This window comes from Aquarana catesbeiana, linkage group LG04 (assembly GCF_042186555.1).
Source record: "Aquarana catesbeiana isolate 2022-GZ linkage group LG04, ASM4218655v1, whole genome shotgun sequence".
In the NCBI taxonomy this organism is placed as follows: domain Eukaryota; kingdom Metazoa; phylum Chordata; class Amphibia; order Anura; family Ranidae; genus Aquarana; species Aquarana catesbeiana.
Window position 1 is genome coordinate 319016614 of NC_133327.1, and position 16515 is coordinate 319033128.

Here is a 16515-nt window from a genome sequence, read left to right on the forward strand (position 1 = left end):
TGAATGGAGCATTACAGATTTCTGAGCCAAACAAATCTTCAGATACATATGTCAAGGATAAAATGTAAACAAGTTCAATATATTATCAGAGACCCCTTCTGCTGCTTCTAAAAGCAATCCAGCGGGCCGCTCGGATCACTTTCATCAGAAAGAGAAGTGCTGTACAAAAAAATAAGAACCGGGGTTATGTTATAATATATATATACATATATACACACACACACACACACACACACACACACACACACACACACACACACACACACACAGAGGAGGAAGAAAGATGATGTTTATTTCTGGAGTGCGGTTTTAAAAACAAACAGAGCTGCAGAAAGCACACCTGGGCTGCCCGTGCTCTCATGAGTGCCTGTAATCTTAGCTGTCATTGGACAGTTCTGATCAGTCATTATATACAAAGCCAAACAACGTAGCTCTGTGTTGTGATCACTCTGAATCACATCCATGACACTATAGTGTAGGATTGCAGCGAAATTTCAGTGGCCGAAAAATGCAGTTTTGGGCATTTTGCTGATAGAGAAAAAAGGTGGCAATAATGGCGCTGAAATCGCATGCGATTTTACCGCGACTTTGCTGCGATTCTTTGTGCTTATGGTGTGTTTTTCACAGGTCATGTGACTCAAAAAACCATGACAAAAATGTAACAGGTGCGTTATTGATGCGTTCTTGCTGCGTTTTCAACACATTTCAATGGGGAGGTGCATTTTTGGTGTGCAATGGACCAGTGTGAAGACATGCATAGAATGTAAAGGGATGCATTTTTCTTGAGGTTTACTTCCGCTAAAGGTGCTGATAATGTCCGACAAATTCATATTCATTTAAATTAAAAAGTAGAATATATATATATATATATATATATATATATATATATATATATATATATATATATATATATATATATATTATATATATATATATATATATATATATATTTTTTTTTTTTTTTTTTTAACTGTAATTTTCAGTGTCAGTCAAGTGCATCTGGCATTTTTCGGTACTAAAGTTTCCATTCGGTGCACCTCTACTATAGTGTTCACAAACACTCACCCTCATTCAGTGATTAAAGTGCTACTGATCACTAATAATCTAAACTAACTCAAATATGTTTTTTTTAGTTACTTTATATTAGTAAAAAATAAAAACTGATCTCAAAACAATTACATAAATTGAATACAGTGTTGCAAGACCAAATATTTGTCAAACACTGAACACTGAAATGAAGAGGCATACAAATTCAGTCCTCTGAATGATCATTTGCACACCTCTGCAAGACTGTTAAAGTGACCTCTATTAATTGTTAAAGGTTTTCTTTGATGGATAAAAAGTAATAAAATGGAAACAGTTACCTTACTTGGAAAAAATACTGCTCTTGGATGCCTGACCTCTAGGGCAGGTAAGGATCAGCAAAGCTAAAACATTATACTCAGAGTATCACATGACCAAGTTTAACCAGGGGCACACTAACTCTTTGCATACGTCTATGTACAGCTTTGATTCTTTATGTTTTTATATTAACTGCATTTTTTTGTTTATGTACTGTACAGTAAAGTCATACAGTGCCGGTCTGGACTCCAGCAAGATTGCGACAATGAAATTGGGATCCGCCCACATGCTTTGACCAGCACTCTGCGAGCCAGTGAGAACCCGAGTTGTGCGCTCAAGTGAGCGAAGGGGGGGGGGGGGGTAGAGGGGGTTTGTGGAGAAGAGAGCCGTGATTAACAGTCACCAGCTCTCTGCTCAGGGAGCTGTGAGAAACGAGTAATCGGCAGGGTTTTATTGCTTAGTTCTCCGTTTTAGAGCCGGCGGGGGACAGATGCAGCATCAGACCAGAGCTGCATCCACCTAGGTAAGTATGATTCAAAAATAAAAAACAATCCTAAGTAGGGCTGCAACTAACGATTTTCATAATCAATTAATCGGTTAATAACCATAAAAAAAAAAAAAAAAAGTGTGGTGCATAATTTAGTTAATATGTAAAGTTTTTTATTCTTAAATATCTCTATGCTGTGGTAAATATAAACAACCAACTATATGGTTAGGGAGCAAAATATTGAATCCACTCTGAGAATAACAGACAGAAGAGATATACTGTATATACACTATTAGAGATATACTGTATACACTATTAGAAGAGAAATACAGTTTTTTGGCCAATTTGTTGTTGGGCAGATTAAAAAATACAAATTGCTGCAAAAAAACAAAAATGCACCGTTTTGCGTAAAAAAAAAAAAAAAAAAAAAAAAAAAAAAAAAAAAAAAGGGTCCTTGACCCCTTCCAAATACGCAGCGGCTGAAAAAAGGCATAGATGTGAACGTGTCCCATAGGAAACCATGTTAAATGAACTGTAGTGTGTTTCTGCAAAAAGGACCAAAAAACACATAGGTGTGAACCACGTTTAGTAACATAATGGGGTTAAAAAAAAACTAAAAATAGTACAAAAAAAGCAAATAATCGCTACTGTAAGGGGTTCATTTTTTTTACTGTAGAAGTGTGAAAAGAATTATTTTCAGTAGCGATTATTTGCTCTTTTTGTACTATAAAAGGGCTAATTTTATTATTTTTAACCCCATTATGTTACTGGCCGATTAATCGATTATGAAAATAGTAATCAATTTCATAATCGATTAGTTGTCGATTAATCGATTAGTTGTTTCAGCCCTAATCCTAAGCTGTATCAAGTGTATTTACACTTTTGCAGCCATATTTCAGAAAACCTAATATTTTTTTTCTTGCATTTACATTTACACAGCATACCTCATTTTTTTAAATATTCCTTACCTTTTCAATGTTTGAGGAGAAGGTGTTATGGCTGACAGCAAGTATTTCTCAGTTAGCTCTGTGTGATCTGTCCAATAGCTGGACCAAGTCTAGTTCTCATTAATATACAAAGGAAAAGACTACTGTTCCAATTACAACTGAAGTGATGTCTGCCTGGACAGCACGCAAAGGGTTAATTATGGCTAACACAACTTTCCAGCCCCCTCATAGAAAAAAAGAAGTACAATTTTTTTACATGCTGGACGTTCCAGAAAAGAGCATATTAAACCTAAGCTGCAATTTGTTAATTGGGACACGTAACAAAATTTAAAATGGGCATAAAGTCTAATTGGCAAAAAAGTAGAAATACCCTTTAAGAGGAGCTATAGGAATTAAGTCACTATTTAAATATGCTCGCTTACAATCGGTTAAGTCCAACATTGTGTATGCCAGCTTCGCTGAAGAGGAGTACAACTATTGCTATACTGATAGGGAGAGATGTGGCTGCTGTGTGACTGCCTGCTCCTCCTCACTGCTCCGTCTTTTCACAGAAGGCTTTGTATTTTGTAAATGGGTTTACATAATACAAAGCCTTCCATGCCTTGACAAGGAGGGGAGAAGAGAGGTGGGCAGAGCGGCTGTACTCGTAACTGTAGGATCAGAGATCTGAAAGTCCAGCATAGGAGTGCTTAAAGTATAGCAATAGTTCAGTAAAAATGTAAATAGAAAGAAAGATAAATGCTAGAGATGGCATACAACTGGTTGGTCTTAACCCATTGTAACCCAGCACATTTTAAATAGTGACTTAATTCTTGGATGACTTCTTTAAGAGTCAAGTACATTTCTGGCACATCAACAGGTATTTTCCTTGTAACTGCAGGGTAAAGGGACAAAACATGGGAAAATTTACATTTTTTTAGGATTCCTTGATATACGGTTTAAAGCTGAACTCCAAGAATAATGCAAAAACGTACTCTTGCAGTGCCCCCTGACTGCAAAAGTTAAATGCTTGTTAACTCTATGGAGGGATGAACAGACTTGAAAACCCATCTTAGGCTCTGTTCACACTGGCATTGACAGCAGGAGTTTGAGGCGCATTTTTAACATCCCTCAAACTCCTACACAAGTGATAATAGACAGCATAAAAGGCTGTTCACATCAAAACAAGAAGTGTTAGTATCGCTTCAAAATTCAAGCCTCAAGTGGAGTTTGGAAGTTGAAGCATCTCAACTTATTCAAGTCTACAGTAACACACCATGAACACGCCAGCACTCATTCGCAGCGCTATTGCGGCACGTTAGATCTTGCTCACAACAGCCCAAACGGGGAACGGTTTTAGTGTGTTAAACGTGCTTCAAACTCAATGAGCAGCTCAAATTAACGCTATGGGCACGTTTGTTATGGGTCAGTATTTTGAGCGAGTGTGAACAAGGCCTTGCGCCTGTGCTCTCCTCCTCCCTATGTGGGCGGTCCCTTGGCATAATCACATTCAGTGCAGCATAATTAACTTGATCTTGCAACCTTAAGAGGCAATAGTATGACCGCAGCCAGGAGCAAGTTAAGGAGGCAGCACAGGATCATTCTTGGTATTACTCACGATTCTGTCACCACTAGACTTAACAGTTAACCATTGCAGTTCCCTTTAATGTCCAATCAGAAAACTGAGAATGTTTTTTGTACAAACTGATGCACACTGGGGTAACACGGGCAGTGCAACGCAATAGTGTGTGCGAGCCCGGTTGAAAAACAAAACAAATTAACCACTTGCTTAATGGGCACTTTTGTCCCCTTCCTGCCCAGGCCAATTTTCAGCTTTCAGCGCTGTCACTCTTTGAATGACAATTGCACGTTCGTGCTACACTGTAACCATATTACATTTTTTTATCATTTTCTTCACACAAGTACAGCTTTCTTTTGGTGGTATTTAATCACCACTGGGATTTTTTTTTAATTATTTGTCCCTTTTACATGAACCGGTAATCAGCTTGATTTTTCTCCTCACGCTGTCAGCAAGATCACAGGGCGTGGGCAATGTGAGCACGTACATGTACACCCTCGTAGCAATTTAAGCCCGTGCTGTAACTGTCTTTTGCGCAGGCATCAAGTGGTTATTGACGCCATCTGCACATCAAGGTGGATGGGGGTATCCCCCCACTGAGCTATTGTATCCTGGCAGTGGGACTCCTTCGCTGCTGAAATACCCTTGTCAACACCGCAGTCTCGTAGGGAAGAAGTTGATTACTAGATTCCCCTTGAATGAGAGCAGCCATACATAGATCAAAGTTCAGCCAGCTCCTGTGGAATGTTGATCCATGTATGGCTGGCTTTAGGCTATGCAAGCAATATAAGGGTACAATTTAAACTCCTGATTGCTAGTGATTTTGAGTGCAGTTTTGTGTTAATGAGACATTAAAAGTTGCGAAAGATTAAAACGTAAACTATAAGCAAAACTCCTCCCCTCCCCATTTTGTATAGTGTAAGGCAGAGTTATCACCGAGTCAGTTTTTTTAGCATCAGAGTCCCATTGGGGAGATTTACCTTCACTTCCTGTCCCATAGCCAAAACAGGAAGTAAAAGGAAATCCCTGCAAATTAGCGGAATTCCTTGGGGTCCCGCAGGTCACCAGAACTAGTATCTCCATTGGAAGAGGTTTCCTCTATTACTTTTCTGGGGCAACCCAGAATATGGGCTTTTCTTCCACTTTCAGCCTAGGTTCACACTGGTGCGGTACAGGGAAAATAATATAAATATAATATAATTTTTTTTAACCACTTCCCTACCGCGCATAGTGATATGATGGCGGCAGGAACACTTTATCCCTCCAGGCTGCCGTCATATGACTTCTTACTTCCTGAGCCTCTAGAGGGCGTGCCCAACGGCTGTGATGTCTGCCGGGCACCCACGATTGCCCGTGAACACAGCAGGACCGTGGATTTGTGTGTAAACACACAGATCCACGTCCTGTCAGAGGAGAGGAGACCGATGGTTTGTTCCCAGTACAGAGGAACACACACAATAATAAAAATGCCATAAATGTATCCCCTATTTTGTAGACGCTATAACTTTTATGCAAACCAATCAATACACGCTTATTGCGATTTTTTTAACAAAAATATGAAGAACACATATCGGCCTAAACTGAGAAAAAAAAAAAAAAATTGTTTTTGTTTTTTTTTTAATGGGATATTTATTATAGCAAAAAGTAAAAAAAAAATAGTTTTTTTTTTCAAAACTATCGCTCTTTTTTGGTTTATAGCGCAAAAAATAAACGCAGAGGTGATCAAATACCACCAAAAGAAAGCTCTATTTGTGGGGGAAAAAATTATCAAAATTCCATATGGGTACAGTGTTGCATGACCGCGCAATTGTCATTCAAAATGTAACAGCGCTGAAAATTAGTCTGGGCAGGAAGGGGGTGAAAATGCCCTGTATTTAAGTGGTTAAAACGGAGAGCTACAGACTGTCAGGAAAAAGAACTAATAATGATAATGTTTTAAATATAAGCTTATTTTTCCACAGAAGTTTAGACTTCAGTCATGTTGCAACTTTTTACCGAGTCCATCCCATGATACTAAATATGCAACTGCATAACAGTAATCAGCTTACTTTACCCCCTAGAAAGAAGTGTGGGAGAGAAAAAAAAAAAAAAAAAAAAAAAAAAAAAAAAAAAAACTTTGGGTGTGATCCCATTTAATCCTATGAAGCAGCCATGAAAGTCCGGGCAGCCTTTTTACTACAACATGAAATGTGTAATACCACCCAGAGGCTGCTGGGTACAGCCAAGATGTGTGGTATGCATGTTAAACATTTGTGGAAAAGAATAAAAGGTGGAATGGTTGGATTGTTAATCAGTTCCATCACATTACACTAGTTTTCAGCTGGCTCCCTGCAGAGCTAAATAGTTCCTCAAACAACTCAATATTCAGTAATACAAATCCAAGTAAAAATGCACCTGCCATTGCTTTTGTATTCTGAATGCAGTTTGGAAATGATCATTTTTTTCCCCTGGAGATTTTTGGACATGTAGCAGTAAATGACGTTGGCTTTGGTTGGCTCAGTATATACATTACAGTCAAAGTTTGAGTCAGCCATGTACTAACCCCATCCACACTTTAATAACACAAACTTTCTTTTCACAGATGTGCAGTATTAGTGTTTCACCAACTTGTTTTATTATTTTTGAATCAAGAGGTAAAGTGTTAAACTGTCAGGTTTTACTGCTATATTAAGTTAGGGAAAGTCCAATGACAGAAATAAACTTTTTTTTTCCCAAGAAAGGAAGAAGAAAGGAAAGCCAAGGCTTGCACTCCAGTCAGCTTTTTACAGTTGCCTGTGTCCCCTTTACAAGTTTTCCTGCACTTGTGTCTGGTGAAAGCCTTGTAACAAAAAGTGAGGGGAGGGAAGACCTCCTAATGGAATCCTGGACAGCAGTAAAACCTGACAGAGCTTGTAACCCATCCCCTTTATTTTGTTAATAAAGTCAATGTCATTATTTACTAAAAGGATTTCAACAATGTCAATGCTCACTTTGGAAAATTAATGCTAGTAAAATAGGGTGAATACCCAACCATGTGCATGGAAAAAATAAATAAAAAAAAAAAAAAAAAAACAAACAGACACGTCACATTAAAAAAGTCTCAGTAGGTTTGCACTGCAGAAGATAAACCAGTTTTTCCCGACAGAACAAATACAACTATTCAAATGGGAAAAAAAAAAAAAAAAAAAAAAAAAAAACTTAAGCCACCAGCCTTTAAAAAAAAAAAAAAAAAAAATACGTAATAAAACTTGTATCTGTCAGATGGAAACAAAGTTACATGGAGCTCCAGCTTTGGGTCAGGCTAACTGAAAGAGACATGTTAGGTCATGTGACCTGAACAATTGTGGATGCTGATGTCAGACTTCACTTTCACTGAACAGCCCGCTTATATCAGTGCCCCAGTGCACTTCCACTTTTGCCCTAGGAAACAAAACAAGCAATTGTATCCTGCAGATTCCAGCTGGCAGGTATATTTTTACTCTTAAGGATCCAACATCCTACCTCCCCATTCATTTTACCAACACTGATCTAAAGTCCTTCAAATTCAGTATTTATCACATTAACAGGTACATAGTTTTTAAAACTCCACGAACACCTACCAAAATTGTGCGCATTGTAGTTCCCAGTGTTGTACACATGATCGCTTTGGCATTGTGTCACATCAAAATTGACTTGACGTGTGTTATTTGCTAGGCATTACCGCTGCCCAAACACTTCCATTAATGTCAGTGTAAATCCACTGCAAACGTGCCACAAACACCTTATGGCATTTACAGCACATTTCAGATGCATTTTGAAAGCATTTCCAGGCAAGGTGACAACACAAAAATCCAAATGATAGAAAAAAAACACAGCCGCAACGCAAATTTCTTAAAAAAGCACCATTAATGCTCAAATTTCTTTGCACGTCCAAATGAGACATTCGTTCAGCCTTTCAACCTTTTGATCACAGGAACCCTTCAAAAAAAAAAAAAAAAGGACTACTTTCACATCCAGACCGCCCGAGCGTTAGTAGTAAAGTGCCGCTAATTCTAGCGGCACTTTACCGGCGCTGTGCGGGCGGGAGCGGGGTGCTTTGAACCCCAAAGAAGGGGTTGACAAAGGGTTAAAAGCACAGCTGTCGAAGTGCTTTGCAGGAGCTTCGGCAGCGGTGCCCATTGATTTCAGGCGCTATTTGTGGCGCTAAAACGCCTGAAAAGCTCCTTCATTGTGAAAGGGGTCTGACTTTCCAGTCTCAGGGAACCCCTGCTAAAAATAACTATCTACAACTCATGATACATTAGTGCAATTGTCAGTGAGAAGAGTGACCCCCTTACAGAAATCACTCAAGGAACCCCTATAGCAACCTCCAGAGGAACCCCAGTTGAGAAACCCTGCCTAAGCAAACAGTCTTTGTTAAATTTCAAGAACCAGAACCTGCAAGACATACTTTCTACAAAAGTGAAGTCCTAGAAACAAACAAAAGTCTAAAAGAAGAACCTTTTGCCAGGTAAAGATAGATTACATCAGAAAATTTCCAAACATACTTGGTTGCTGAGCTAGCATCATATACTAAACTAAATATTCTAGTATAAAAAAGTAACAACTATTAGGCTTTATTCACATGGGCATGTGTGTGCTGTTACTGGCAAAGCTAGCAGAAGATCCTGAGTAAAATAAATAAGTATTCACATTTAGATGCTCACAGTGTTTACATGCATCTGCACATATGTACAAATCCTACTTTTTTTTGGTGACTAAACACAACACGTTTTCATTTGTGGACCCAGCTGTGTGTATGACCTCTTTCATGCCTACAGAACTATACACTGTATACATCTAATGGTAGGTTTATTTTAACAGTGAGAAACTGAACAAAAATATCCAGAAAAATGCATTAAAAAAAAAAAAAAAAAAAAGTAGTAAAATAAGTAAATATTTGATCCCCTATCAATCAGCAAGATTTCTTGCTCCCAGGTGTCTTTCTATACAGGAAACAAACTAAGATTGGGAGCACTCTTTTAAAGGAAGTGCTCCTAATCACAGCTTGTTACCTGTAAAAAAAAAAAAAAAGACACCTGTCCACAGAAGCAATCAAATTCCAATCTCTCCACCATGGCCAAGGCCAAAGAGCTGTCCAAGGATATCAGGGACAAGACTGTAGACCTACACAAGGCTGGAATGGGCTACAAGACCATCGCCAAGCAGCTTGGTGAGAGGGTGACAATAGTTGGTGCGATTATTTGCAAATGGAAGAAACACAAAATAACTGTCAATCTACCTCAGTCTGGGACTCCATGCACGATCTCACCTCATGGAGTTTCAATGAGAACTAGGGGTACAACGGATCAAAAAACTCACGGTTCGGATTGTTCCTCGGATCAAAAAAAAAAAAAATCTCCCCCACTGTAATAATATATTAGCAAAGTATGGCAGAGTATTGCAGGGTATTGGCGGGTATATTGGCAGGGTATTGTAGGGTATGGCAGAGTATTGGCACTGCTGCCATCCGAACTCTCCCCTCCACCGTACAGATCAGTACACAGAGGGGAGAGAGGACGCCGGTCATTTGACGGAGCGATTACGTGGTAAATGGCCGCCGCTCTGGAGCTAGGCTGAAGCCGCGGCCTTTCCTATGGCCGAGGCCACAGAGCGCTCCGCAGGTGTCCTGATCCGCGGAGGTTGATCCGTACGGATCAATGACGATCCATTGCACCCCTAATGAGAACGATGAGGAATCAGCCCAGAACTACATGGGAGAATCTTGTCAATGATCTCAAGGAAGCTGGGAACATAGTCACCAAGAAAACAATTAACACACCACGCCATGAAGGACTGAAATCCTGCAGTGCCTGCAAGGTTCCCCCTGCTCAAGAAAGCGCATGTACAGGCCCATCTGAAGTTTGATAATGAACGTCTGAATGATTCAGAGGAGAACTGGGTAAAAGTGCTGTGGTCAGATGAGACCAAAATCAAGCTCTTTGGCACCAACTCAACTCGCCGTGTTTGGAGGAGGAGTGCTGCCTATGACCCCAAGAACACCATCCCCACTGTCAAACATGGAGGTGAAAACATTATGCTCTAGGGTGTCTTTCTACTAAGGGGACAGGACAACATCACCTCAAAGGGGAAAATGGACAGGGCCATGTACCATCAAATCTTGGGCGAGACCCTCCTTTCCTCAGCCAGGGCATTGAAAATGGGTCGTGGATGGGTATTCCGGCATTACAATGACCCAAAACAAACAGCCAAGGCAACAAAGGAGTGGCTCAAGCAGCACATTAAGGTCCTGGAGTGGCCTAGCCAGTCTCCAGACCTTAATCCCATAGAAAATATGTGGAGGAAGCTGAAGGTTCGATTTTTTTTTTTTTAAATGCAGTTCCCTGGACTTTTTTTGTTGTGATTCTGTCTCTCACTGTTAGGGGCCCTAATTAGATTAAAAAAAAACAAAAAAAACAAACAAAAACACACACACCTACAACCACTCACATCCTACGCAACCCCCCCCCCCCTTTTCTGACACAGGACCATCTCCACTCCAGAATTTCAGAGCAGAGCGAGAGGTATTGCAGGTCACCTTCCTCATATAATACAATTAAAAAAATAACAGGATGCTGTGCGAGTGCCTGCAGTAGGCAGGAAACACAAGAACTGAGGGGCAGCCATGGAGAGGGTGGACTTTTAAACCCCTCTGGGCTTGTGTTTCCTGTAAGACGTGGAGTCTATCTCTCATAGGACCATCCTGGAGGATGACCTGGGAAAATTAAGCTTTACTACACAGATTAAAATTATAGGCTAGTAATATGCTTTTGAGATAAAAAATAGCTTACATCAGAATTAAAATGGACTCAAGGAACAAAAGCATAAGCTTGCTAGAGACTAGTAGATTTTTTTGAAGGAACATTAGTTAAATTTTGTACATTCGATGACTGGATGAATGTCATTCCAGGGTACCTCAAAATGTTAATTTCTTTTAAAATCTGATTTTGGAATGAATAACTTCAAAAAAAAAAAAAAAAAAAAAAAAAAAACCACACACATTGACTGTTAGAAACCCCACTAATAATTAGAAAATTTAAACGATCATGAAAAAAAAAAAAATTTTTTTCACTGCAGAAACTGACTGATCATAAAAATGAAAAGCAGAAAATGTTATTTACTAGCCTGCTATCCAACATTTGTTGGCCGAAAGTTGGACAACAATTGTCTGAAGAAGCGTACTAACTGTCAGATTTTAGGCAAACAGTCTGTCATCACACAATGCACTGTCAACAATCGGATCATGTGTATGAGGCTTAAGGGAGGGTAAAGGTTTATTTTTGCCATCTTTGTCCCATTGGGGAGATTTGCCTTCACTTCCTGTCCCATAGTTAAAAGGGAAGTGAGAGGATATCCCTACAAAGGCAATCCCTTAGAGATTCCCAGGTCACCAAAACGAGTGTCCCCATTGGAATATTTCCCCTCTAAATTTTCTGGAGACAACCCAAAATTTGGGATTTTCTTTTACTTACAATGATAATGGTAAACAGGAAAAAATAGAGAGGTTGAATCTCCCTAATGGTGGCACAGATAGCAATAAAAACTGACGAGTTCTAATCTGTCTCCACCCTATCCTAAACTGAAAAGAAAAAAAAAAAAAAATGGTTTAGCCTTTAGCTATACTTTAAGTTATTAAAGGAATATAGGTTATCCCAAAGCTTACATCTTTAATAAGCTAGGTTAGCAAATACAGGCCATCGCCTACATTCCATCTCCATATTTTCTGCATTAATCAATGGCTGACAAGGTACAACACTCAGCCTGGGTATCTTAAAACAGTGAGCATTTTGAAACTGCACTTGTAGGAGGCCCCAGCCGAAGGGGCTGAATTCGTTTTCTTTTTTTCTACCTCCACTGACATCAATGATCTTTTTAGCTAGGTGGATTCTTCCGGACCACAAATGTAAGGAACATTCTTGTCACTAACCATCATAAATAATGTACAGTGAACTGTAGATATAGCAATTATTAGCATGGGTATCCTCAAACCATTTCAAGGTTCCCACATGTTAACAGTCTACAAAAATCTGCTCTAACACTACAATATTTGTATTAGAAAGGTCAAACACTGATAACGCTTGCATCAAAAAAAATTTCCATAGTGCATAAAACAAGAAGTATAAGTATCCCCTGTATAATAGCATATAAAATAACTGTCAAGTAATCAACCCTAAAGCTGGGTACACACAGTTGATCCGAATATCAGCCAGTTCAGCAGGAGCCTGCCGATATATGGACCATGTGTACATCTGTCCTTTCGTCAGAAGCCAGACCAGCTTTTGTTGAAGGGACATGCTGGAAAACCAGCGTATGATCAGTGCTTGCAGCTCTCCCCGTCAGAACAGAAAGGCACAGCTGGAAGGTTAGTACAGTGATCTGTACTAAAAAAAAAAAGCTTTAAACACTAAAGGCTGACAATACATTATACAATTTTCCCCTTAGATTTAACAAAACCATATAATGTCCAACTTAAACACTTTCAATTTGTATACAGTCATGCAGGCTCTTGCACTACATAGCTCAAGGGAATCTAAAAGGAAATTGAACAAGAAAATTGTATAATATGTGGCCAGCTTATGAAGCCTGACCAGATAAGCCACAAGAAATTGTGACCAGTCACAGCCGGTCACAGAATGTCAACAAACCACGGTAACAAGATGTTACCGGGTTCTCCCCCTCACACCGATCGTGTGTGAGAAGGAGATTGCGTTAACATCTGGTTACCACTTGCAGTGTACACCAACCACACTGATTGCCCCCCACCCCCTAATAAAGAGGACCTGTCACAGTCCATACGAGTACCTGAGTACCCGTCAGAGCCCATGTCACAGTCCATTTGAGTACCTGTCACAGTTCATCTGAGTACCCGACACAGTCCATCCGAGTACCTGTCACAGTTTATCTAAGTACACAAGTACCTGAGCACCTGTCACAGCCCATCTCAGTATCTGTCACAGTCCCCAAGTAAACACTGACTACTAATGGTGACCATACAGGTTTCATTAAATGACAATTTTCCAATTGATCCCTCCCCGATAGGAATAACTGTGATAGTTGACATCACAATTTGTTCTCATTACAGACGTAAAGCCGATTGTACAGTCAGACAAGAAATATATATACACACACTCATTGCTAATATTTATAAAACAGGTTTTGTTTATTTAAGACAGATATTTCTAAACACTGACTACTCATGGTGACCATACAGGTTTCATTAAATGACTATTTTCCAATCAATCCCTCCCCAACCAACAGGAATAACTGTTTGATAGTTGACAACACAACCAGGTGATATGCCACACACTGGGAAGTGCAATTCAATTGATAGTTGGGAGATATGATCAGTGAAAATATGAGCAAAATTAATGATCGGATGATCTTGGTGCTTTTAACTGATGCACAACAAATCGATCAGCTTCCACCATGATCGATAATCACACAATCGGATAATAAAAGTGAAGCATGTATGGCCACTACAAGACTGATATTCCTAAGCACTTAAGATATTTTTGAATCGGTTTAGGAAGGAGCAGCTCTGCTATGTAAAAGCAATCAGTGTTGAATAAAAGAAATGTCTTGTGACATAAGTGTGTCCAGCAGATGAGAGGGCTGTGCTCCTGGTGATGTTTTGCCTAGGTGTGTGGCATGTTTGCAGTGCAGTGCCCGAGGCATAGAGAGCCTGCTAGTGTATGATCAGTTCATTGCATGAATCCCAGGCTGGCTCCCTCCCCCTCCTTCCTCCATTTCTGCTCCCAGGGCTGCTAGTCCCTCCCCCTCCTCTCAGCACAACATCCATGACGTCTCTTTTTATTCCCAGCACCTCCAAACCTCATCGTTCCCCCAGATTTCCTCCCATCAGTGTCCCCCCCGATCCCATCCCCCACCCCGTGTGCCCCCAGTGTGTGCCCCCCACAGCCCCCCTGCCAGGCCCATTCCCCTAGCACACACTACACCACAGTGGCAAGTAGCAGAAAATGCGGGAAATTCAATTCGCTGTGAAAATATAAAGGTAATAAAAAACTTTTGCTGGGCTGACTCACCAAATTCTGGTAGGTCCGGGGGTGCTCCTTGCCCGTCCAATCCACCCTCTTGGGCAGCAGCTGTAAAATAAAGGGAGCCCGGTGATGAGGAGGAGAAGAGGGGACGGTAAGTGGCCGTACACCTCCTGGTCGGATCCCATTAAAGCCCACTGAATGTTTCCAATCATCATTTGTAGGATGACAGCTCTGCCCGCACCCAGCACACGGACAGGGCCCCGATCGGCCCCTCTGGATGGCTTTGTAAGGTGCCATCTCGGGGGGTACAGAAGCTGATCTGATGATGTGGGGGGGGATAAGATCAGGGTGGTTGGGGGGCACAGCAGCCCCCCAAGATCGAAAGAATGGCTCGCACGCCCCCTCCAGATCTCTGGCTGGGAGGGGGGGGAGGAGCGGTACGATCAGCCTTGGCATCCCTTCTCTCCTTGTGTTTAGGGGGATCAGCTCGATGGAAGCCTTAGAATGGGGGTGCAGGGATAACATAAAGTGGGGGTGCCCTGATCTCCACCCCCCCATCTCCGGGGATTCCCCCCCCCTCCCCCATCCCTCTCCTCCCCCCTCCAAGCAGACTCCATACCCCTTCCTCACCTCCTTCTTCTCCACTTCTCTGATCAGGACCTGCAGAAACAAAACAGAAGGGTCACCAAAACATCTCACCAACCCCCCTGAGATATCGGGGACCCCCCCCCCCCCCTCCTAAACAGGGGAGCCTCCTTCCCCTTCTTTTCCTGTATACCTGAGCTGCCTCCTGGCACGGTCCATCTTCCAGAAACCTGGCAACGAGGTAATAGAGCTCTGCAAGACACAGAAAGACACAGAGGGTGAGGGCACCGTCCGCCACACACATACACATTGTTTATTGGGGGATGGGAAAGGCTGCCCGTACCGGATTTCAGCTCGCTGCTGGAGGAGGACATGATGGGGCGGCTGGTTACCTACCTATCTACCTACTATCCCCCCCAACTCTCCTCCTCCCCCTTCTTTTCTAGCCTGCACCGCCGCCGGAGCGGTTCCCGGGCCCTGCCCCTGGAGCTGTCAGGGTCTGAAGCAGGAAGGAGAAAGAGAAGCCTCCGCTCTCCACCATGCAAAGCCAGGCGGAGGGAGGAGGAAACAACAAGCTGTGTGGTGAGAGCGAGAGAACGGCCCCTCACTCGCTCTGGTATCCCTCCGCCCAGCGCTTGAAGAAGGAGATCATAAAAAAAAGTCCCTGCTTGGGAGCTCTCTGCTGGGCGGCCAGCGCCGCACTACTTGCTCATGACTGGAAAGCACCGAGTTTTTTTTTCCTCTTATTTCCTCACAAAAATTCTCCTCACAGAAATGCTCTGTGTTTTTGTCGTCTGTCATGTAAAGAAACGGTGAGGAAATGGCCAGATTCCACTCCTGTAACTCCAAAGTGACGTTTCTTGAATGACTTTTTACAGTGTGAGTAGAACGCGAAGCTGACAGAAATGCTAGCCCATGCACCAGTCGAAAAAAAAAAAAAAAAAATCGTTCGAACACGTTTTCGGGAAAAAAAAAAAATCGTTCGAACACGTTTTCGGAAAAAAAAAAAATCGTTCGAACACGTTTTCGAAAAAAAAAATCGTTCGAACGCGTTTTCGAAAAAAAAAAAAATCGTTCGAACACATTTTTGAAAAAAAAAAACAAAAACACGTTTTCGAACAAAAAACAAGCAAACACACAGGAGAGGAAACAATATTGCTATTGTGTAATGACAGAATTTTGAACAATTATGCCGTGTACACACGACAGGACTTTTCCACAGCAAAGGTCCGACGGAACGAGTCCGTCGGACAATTTCGATCGTGTGTGGGCTTCATCGGACCTTTTCTGTCGAAAAATCTGACGGACTTTAGAAATAGAACATGTTTGAAATCTTTCCGACGGACTCAAGTCCTATCAAAAAATCAGTTCGTCTGTATGCTAGTCCGACGGACCAAAAACAACGCTAGGGCAGCTATTGGCTACTGGCTATGAACTTCCTTATTCTAGTCCAGTCGTACGTCATCACGTACGAATCCGTCGGACTTTGGTGTGATCGTGTGTAGGCAAGTCCGTTTCGTTGGAACTCTGTGGGAACTCAGTGGAAAAGTCCTTCGGAGTTCAGTCCGACGGAAAGACCGGTCGTGTGTACGCGGCATAAGG

At 41.4% G+C, this 16515-nt stretch overlaps 1 protein-coding gene across 4 annotated transcripts in view; it reads right to left on the reverse strand.

Moving 5' to 3' along the window:
• Nucleotides 1–15516, reverse strand: part of PHIP (PHIP subunit of CUL4-Ring ligase complex) — a 262408-nt gene extending 246892 nt beyond the window's left edge. For all 4 annotated transcript variants that reach the window (XM_073626842.1, XM_073626841.1, XM_073626840.1 and 1 more), the window contains exons 1-4: nt 15257–15516; nt 15107–15165; nt 14959–14988; nt 14374–14433 (exon numbers count right to left, since the gene is read on the reverse strand). In XM_073626842.1, coding sequence (XP_073482943.1) covers nt 14374–14433; nt 14959–14988; nt 15107–15165; nt 15257–15287 — 180 coding nt within the window. In that variant the 5' untranslated portion in view covers nt 15288–15516. The remainder of the gene's footprint in view (nt 1–14373; nt 14434–14958; nt 14989–15106; nt 15166–15256) is intronic.
• Between the last annotated feature and the right edge of the window lie 999 nt (nt 15517–16515).